The following is a 7,837-nucleotide window of genomic DNA, read 5'->3' as shown; positions in this document are numbered from 1 at the left end:
ACAATTACTGTCCTTGTACAGCATCCATCCAGGCACCTTAACTGAATACAGCTGGTACAGCCTTACCGTTGGAAGTGATTGGCGCTGCGGCCTCCAGCCCGAAGCTCAGAACGGGAGAAACCCTCCCTCTGGTTTGTACTCGAGTTTGTTTCATTGGGCAGAAGATACTGGCAACCATAGACCGGCAGGCGTAAGACTAAGAGATTATGGCTGACTACTTTGCATACTCTAGTTTGCCTGACGACAACTTTCGTCTGCTACATCTAATTGGACTAGATGAGGGTGGCCGGGTCAAATGCACTCTCACAGACGTGCCTCGCGATTCAGCGCCACGATACGAAGCAATTTCGTACGCATGGGACAATCAGCAGCCCTCCACTCCTATCATCTGCAACGACAAGAAGCTCATGATCACCCCTTCTCTCTGTCTAGCCCTTAACACCTTCTATTCGCTGAGTCAGCCTTGTCCGCTCTGGGCCGACGCCATCTGTATCAATCAGTCAAACAATGAAGAGAAGTCGCGCCAGGTCCCATTGATGGACAAGTATTACAATGAGGCCCAGAGAGTACTCGTTTGGCTTGGGTCCTCTGGAACCTACACCGACCTTGTGATGGACGAGATAAAGGCACTAAACAAGTCATTGGAGACCATTGAGAGACCCATCTTGATTGCCGACAAAACACTTCAGAGCCACGGTCTACCTCTTCAGAACAATCCGCTTTGGCAGGGCATTAGCGAGATCTTTGCCCGTAATTGGTATCGACGCCTGTGGGTCGTGCAGGAGGTCGCACTTGCAAGCCATGTTGTGGTCTTCTGCGGTTCAAAATCCATTGAATGGCATGAACTTTCGTCTCTAGCCGATCACTTGGGACGTACCGGTCTGACCTCCCTTGCTCGAGGCAACGTAAATGTCGATCCAAGCAAGACTGATGGTTTCGACGCCATGATGGTCCCTGATTTCATCAAAGACTTTCGAAGTCAGGGCAAATCCTACTCTCTGAATCGTCTCTGCCATTTTGCTCGTTCGCGTGACACAACAGAGCCAATAGATAAGGTCTATGCCGTTCTTGGACTGATTGATGAGGCGGTTCGAAAAAAGATTAAGGTTGACTATTCATTGGAAAGTCGTCAGACGTACTGGAAAGTATACATCGACTTAGGGACCGTAATGTTACAGGAGGATCCAGGTCTTTTTCTGCTTCAGATAGCATCGTCCAAAGGAAGACCGCCGGAACTTCCGTCCTGGTGCCCAAATTTCAACTCGACATCGGATGCCCTGATGCTTCCTCGAGGATTCTACAAGACTGGTATGACCGGCGGGGACTCTGTAGAGCATGACCGGACGCCTTATCTTGGAAGAGCCTCAGATAGCAAAGGTATCAAGCTGCGTGGACTACACGTCGATGAAATCGCAGAGGTAGTGGGTTCCTCATGGCAGTGGGATCGGGAACTTGCCCAGCAGAAGGGACCGGATGGGTGTGCGGCGAGGGGTTGGAAGTGGATGAACGAATGCCGAGCACTTTCATCAAGAGTACTTCAAATGCCCAATGCCATTCCCGAGCAGCTGGTTCGCACGCTCATAGCCAATATCCTTCATCAACCTGCCACTTATGCACCTGATCCAAAATGCCTCTGGGAGTCCGTTTTTCCGGCAACAGTCTATCTTCAAGCTGTTAGAGATGTAGGCACACTCGCCAGCCGGCACATGACCCAACATGAATTACTTTGTGCGCAGCGATATCTGCAAGCATTGAATATGGCTTGCAGTGGACGCAGGTTTTTTGTCACCAAGTGTGGTTTCCTTGGTATAGGACCTCTGGAAACTAAAGCGGGAGACCTGGTGTATGTATTTAGAGGTGCTCAAGTTCCCTTCCTTTTCAGGCGGGAATTAGCTAAAGACTGTTTCGAGCTCCTTGGGGAGGCTTACGTGGACGGCCTGATGGACGGCCAAGCATTTGGCGAAGGACAGCATCATGGTGACAGGATTGAAACAGTCCTTACCGTGATATAGCTAGCGGCCTTCTTCCCCACCAGATGCGCTATTGGGCTGGTTTGCAGGTGACCTATAGCCAGTTGCTCACCGATTCGTTTGATTCAACTTTATGGGTATGAGCTTCTTGGATATCTGTCTGCCGCATCCATAGCAAGACCAAATAGTTGTTGAGAAAATGGCCCGAAACAGCTCAAAAGATAGAGCTTGTTTGGAATATCAAACCAGGGGGGCACACATGCGAAGCGAGGTGCAATGACTTGATGTCCATTCTCTGTCATCCTCGCTCACCCTTACTCATTCACTCTTTTTACTGGGCTTATCTGGTAGAGCGGCAGTAGGTCGGAGAGTGGCACAGTGAGCTGGGGACATATTTTATTTCTTTCTCGAGGCCCAGAAAGCGAATCTCAATTACTAACTAGTACTACTATCGAGTAGTACCAGATATCAAATACTCGCCTCGGTCTCATCCCTGGCGGTGATGATATGAGATGACCCTCACCCCTGCACGCCATCTACTCAGACTATAATTACTATTCGACACGAACGCCAAGAGGTGCATTTCCAGCTACGAAGTCGCGCATTAACAGTCCCTTGACGGCCAGGCTCTGGATACGTATGCTGGGCATGCAACGAAATGGCTTGCTGTAGGGGTTCAAAATATCCGCCAATAAACTCAATAGACTCCTCTTCAATTTCGTCAGCGATACCGATTGGCTCTATGAGATAAAACTCGTTACAGCAGCTGTACTTGGCGCTACTATAATGTCAGGTTCTCTCCCTCTCTCTGCACGAGTCCCACCCAGAGCATCTCACGATTATGCAGAGTCTATCTTCGATGCTTCGTTTTCAACCATCAGAACTACCGCCAGTGGACCGAGCACTTGAACCAAATTGGAATACCAGCTTTGATCCGTGACCTTGCAATGTCGACCATAGAACCTACTGCTCAAGGACGCACCGGACCAACGTGTCCTCCCCAGTACAGCCCTTACGACTCGACGCGCCGTACGGTGGTCAACGATATCGAGGTGTACGTCTTCGCATGGCCTTCGCGAGGCGGCGTCATCATCCTCGAGCACGCCGAGGCCTTGGACCTGGAGTTTCTCAGCTTGGACCCTCTCGATCCGCCAGCCAAACGGTTCGACAGCCAACGCGATGAAGACGCCCTCTGCCGACGCCTGCTCCTCCTCGGCGCCAAATGGTGGGACAGCGAGGCGCGATGGCGCTTCATCAAGGCCGCCGACGAGCTCGACGACTCTGCGATCGCGGCATTGGAGGAAGAGGCAGAGCCGGCCCCAACGACGAGAGAGCGTCGATGGGTGTCGGTCTGTTGGCCGACGGAAGGCGGTTTGTGGGTCTCAGAGTTCGATACCAACCTCTGGGGCATCGAGGAAGGGCATAACGTCATTCCCTCCGATGCCACGAGGTTGAGGCTGTCTCGCACGATGGACGAGAGGTGCCAGGTATTGAAGGACCGTTTCAATGGTAAATTTTACAAGGACGTGAGTGAATACAAAGGCCACGCATTCATCAATAGCTGGGATTGGAAAGATGCGGGAGAAGTCGGCCCTTTAGTGAAATAACCGTGCTGAAAACTAAATCGTGATTGGCAGACATTGTTCAAAGCAGGACTATGAAAACCCAGAACAGCATTTCACCAGCAGATCTAAGCAGCAACATAACCATATTTCCCTCCATTTCGCCTTCACCTTCAATTCTGCTGTGGACGCTATTCCTAGACCAATGCTTTCTGCGGGACGATCCTTGCTGGTGTTGCACAGACGAATCGTCATTGTATGCTAGGCATCGTATACGTCGCTCTCTGTCTCCTTTAGCTCCGGGACAAAGTGCCTAACTCTAGCAAAGTCTATGAACTGGGCTCTCTCGTCTTTTGTCCGGCTATCGATTGATGAGATCTTTGCGAGGCATGTCATATTAAGTTATTTTTTTATTCAATTATTACTATTATAGATGTAATACATCTTTTTCAGAGTGAACAACTATTAGGCATTACCCAAGAAATAGGGGGTTGTCTCGGGGCAGCCAGATTCGACAGCCAGATTCGATTTCTGCGGATTCGGCGTGTCGGCGTTTTGGGGCTTGGCAATATAAACGCCACCAAAATTTGGCGGGGAATTTATCACTCAAACCCCCCTATATGACTGCATAAGTATCTATCAGAGTGCTGTTCAACTAGAGTTGTTGTGAAACCTATTGCCTATTTGAGACTCTCCATACATTCTATGGCGTTGCATCTAGTATTTGGGCCTATTTGCCTCGTTTCGGCTGATTCTGCTTGCCCTCGTGCATAGCCTTATAGTCCAGGGTAGGTCCTCTAGCCCGTTTTGGTCGTGCATTCGTCTGTAACAGGGCAGGAGCTGTGGAGGCAGGTAGAACGAATGGATCCTCCTCCTCCTCCTCCTCCTCCTCCTGCTGGGGCGTAGACAAGCTATCCTCGAACGGTAGCGGCGTTGCCCTGGTAACTGACTCCTCCGGAGGCGGCGGCGGCGGCGTTGCTCTGATGAGAATCTCATCCTGTTGCCCTGCTATATCAGCAACGTCTCTAGGACCAAACTGGGGCATCTGCACTTGAGTAGAAGCGCTCCGAGTCATATTAATAGCAAGTTGGTCTCTCTCTCGCAGTCTCTGCTCACGCTCACGAGCGTTGAGCTCTCTAGCAGCTATTTCAGCCCCTGTGAGCCCTCTAGCGTTAGCCTTGCCATGAGCCGCTTTACGTACCCATTTCTGCTTTGGTACAGGTAAAGGGTAGGCCACAGGGACCCCACGACCCTCATACGCAGCCTGCGCAAGACCTAATATCCTCCTATCAGATTTGTTGGTATCCAGTTGCTGAATCGAATGATAGGGCCATTAATCCACTATCGAGGGTATATTAATGACTTAGGGATAGGCTGACTACTTTTGATGATAGAGAATAGGTAATGTTTGCAGGGTAAATACCATCAGAGAAGTAGCTGACACTGACACTGTTTATTATCTAGAGAGCCTCTTGATTAGCAGCTATATTCTTAATTAACTCCTACTCATCGCAAGCTTGTTAAGGGCAAATAGGCTAATTTCGTCGAATAGAAATCGAAATACAGCTTTATCGTGTTGTAACTAACATGGGCGGTCACGTTTAGATGAATCTTCGTCTAAATTAAGTGTTTTGAGGATAGAGATAACTGTATTAACAAGCCGTTTGACGGATTGTTTAAGGGATAGCTGGCTATTAGTCATCATACAGAGAACTGAATGATAGCCCTCTGATTAAGAGCTTAAGGTACAACTAAGATTTATATACTTATCTATATAGTAATATATTACTTGCTCCTCTTTTGGTACCCAGATTTCGTATATATATTTCTTCTTAGTAGGCTATAGCTTCTTTATAAGCTTTTTACGGTTGTCCTTAAGCTCCTGTGTAGTTGCGCTCTTGATATAGATCTAGCAAAGGTTACTCAGAATCTCTACCTCATCCTTTTTATATCCTGAAGTTCTGAACCTTTTCTTTATAGCCTTAACAGCATGCTAGTCACAGCTTTGTAATACAGCTTTAGGTAGTGCCTTAGGGAGAGCAGAAATCAAGCCACTAGCTTGGTCGCTAATAACAACTTGATAAGAAGGGATATTATCCTCAGATTTGAAGCATTTATAAGTAAGGCAATCAAAGAAGAATTTGAACAACTCCTTACTCTTTAAGGGGTAATAGCTGAACGCTACAGGGAAGGTTGACCCTGAATTCGTTATACTAACGGCAGTAAGGAGAGGGAGGCGAAGTTTATTCGTATTAAAGGTACTATTAATAATAAGAACTTAATTAGTAACGAATTTCTGAGCTATAAGAAGCTATTTTAGATAAGCAAACCAGATTTGAGTAAGTCGCTAAGCTATTAGCTTGCCCTTAGTGCTGTATTTAGTACTAATATATTGATAATAAATAAATTTAGCGTTATTAAGAGCTTTAAAGAGGCCTTAAATTAATTTAGAATCTTTCTTATTTATAAGCTAATTTCAAATAAGATTATAGTATTTTTTAGCGCTTAAAAAAATACTAAAATCCTTACTCTTAAGGATCTAATAGCTCTTAAAGTAAGGTACAATATTCTTATAGTGCTTTTGAGCAAGAGTAACAAGTTAACAATACTCAGGGAGCAGATTCTGGTTCTCTGTGTAAATTAAAGAATTCTCTACAAGGCGATAAGAATGAGATAGCTCTAGAGCAACAAGGCAAAAGCCTTTGACGCTAGAGCCGCGCTTGCCAACGTCCTTAAAGGAACAAAATACGTACTAAATACACCCTTTTTGCTTTATATGCGTTGCATCTCGCTATCAGTTACTGATTATCTTGCCCTCAGGATCCTTCTGCGTTTGATGCTCCAGCTCTCTGTAATTTCGAGTCTCCTCATCATGATGAATGCACCAAAAACGCCTACAAGGGTTTCTAGGGTCTCTATGGCCTCGAATCGTTATAGCAAAGCCCTCCGCCATAGCGAATACATTCAAACGCTCCTGGCACTGTTCAAAAGAGTCGAAAACTTCACCTTTGGGAGCAGGAGGAAGGCGCCAGGCAGGGTCTCTATCATTAACGAAGCTCTCAATAGCATCACGGAGGTGCACAGGGCACCCAGCCTTTGCTTGCCAGGGCAGAGCCATTGCAGAGACTCAACACCAAGATATCTATATTAATGTCTATTTGAGAAGCAACAGCAGCATCAAATCACACAAATGGTGGTGGTAGAAAGATTTTCAGGAACACTACATACAAATTACTATGGTGCGGTCACATTTAGGCCGCTCGGCGTGCCGGAACGCCGATATGCCGAATCCGCAGAAATCGAATCTGGCTGTCGAATCTGGCTGCCCCGAGACAACCCCAAGAAATAGTCAATGTATTAATTAAGTTTACTGGCTCGAAAAACGGAATTAATAGCCACTTTAGATCAAGATAACCCTCCTCTTCTGAATTAATCATTCTTACAAATAATTCTTCTTTTTCAGTTCATTAAATGCAATTCAATAAAAGTTGTCTTGTTTTAAGAAAGGAATGAAAGGGGTAGAAAGAAGATCCAACACCCTTCCTGCCAAGAAAGTGGAATGTCACTTTCAAGTACTGGGAGAGTCTCGCTAAAAACCACCGAAGCACATCAACACGTCAACGTGTTTGGTCTGTCCTCATTACCGCTCGTTTACATATAGGAGAAGAAGCTTCACAGCACTCCTAGAGCCGTAAGTTCGCTGAGGCGCCAAAGAATGATTCATAGGCGTTTGCTATGGTTTCAAACGCCTGAATAGCCAGATCCTATCTTCATGTTAGTTTGTGACGATGGACCACTACAATACGAGGCGATTCCACACGGTGACATGATCCGACTGTTCGAGTTAGAACCAGGTACAGATCATCATCCATTGGTCGGCAGCCTTCGATTAGTGCGAATTGACCAGATGCCGCCTTACGAAGCCATTTCATATGCTTGGGGCGACCCAACAAAGACGGGATGTGTTGGGAGCGGTGCATTCGCGAAATACGATTCTCTAGTTCTGCGACTAGCACGTAATTAAGAATATCGAAAAATGGCTCGCTGATAAGGGTTATTCTAAGGAGATTCAGAAGGAGATGAAGTCGCTGTTATGGACCTTTATCAAAAGCAATACTCATACTGATTTGGAGGCCAATAGAGCTGAAATCTACTCGAAATTAAGACCAGACGAAATCAAGTATCTGCGTGATTTCTGGGGCCCTAAAGAGACGCAATTTCTACGAATCTATACGCGTAAGTATCCGAATTTAGGCGCTTATTCGAATCAACGTTCTGAGAGTCTTCATCCAAGTACTACAGATA

The 7,837-nt window shown here is 46.6% G+C and overlaps 2 protein-coding genes across 2 annotated transcripts; both read left to right on the top strand.

The window, feature by feature from the left end:
* Window positions 1-206: 206 nt before the first annotated feature.
* On the top strand, window positions 207-2,012 carry EPUS_09468 (uncharacterized protein; the record flags this gene model as incomplete). Its single annotated transcript, XM_007787647.1, has 1 exon — window positions 207-2,012. The coding sequence occupies one exon, from the start codon at window positions 207-209 to the stop codon at window positions 2,010-2,012; it is 1,806 nt and encodes a 601-aa protein (XP_007785837.1).
* A 905-nt stretch (window positions 2,013-2,917) lies between these two features.
* EPUS_09467 (uncharacterized protein) lies at window positions 2,918-3,577 on the top strand (the record flags this gene model as incomplete). Its single annotated transcript, XM_007787646.1, has 1 exon — window positions 2,918-3,577. One exon carries the CDS (start codon window positions 2,918-2,920, stop codon window positions 3,575-3,577), a length of 660 nt encoding a protein of 219 aa, XP_007785836.1.
* Between the last annotated feature and the right edge of the window lie 4,260 nt (window positions 3,578-7,837).

This window comes from Endocarpon pusillum (assembly GCF_000464535.1).
Source record: "Endocarpon pusillum Z07020 unplaced genomic scaffold C691113, whole genome shotgun sequence".
Lineage (NCBI taxonomy): Eukaryota > Fungi > Ascomycota > Eurotiomycetes > Verrucariales > Verrucariaceae > Endocarpon > Endocarpon pusillum.
The sequence above is the reverse complement of the archived record's forward strand: the minus strand, read 5'-3'. Positions and strand labels throughout refer to the sequence as shown.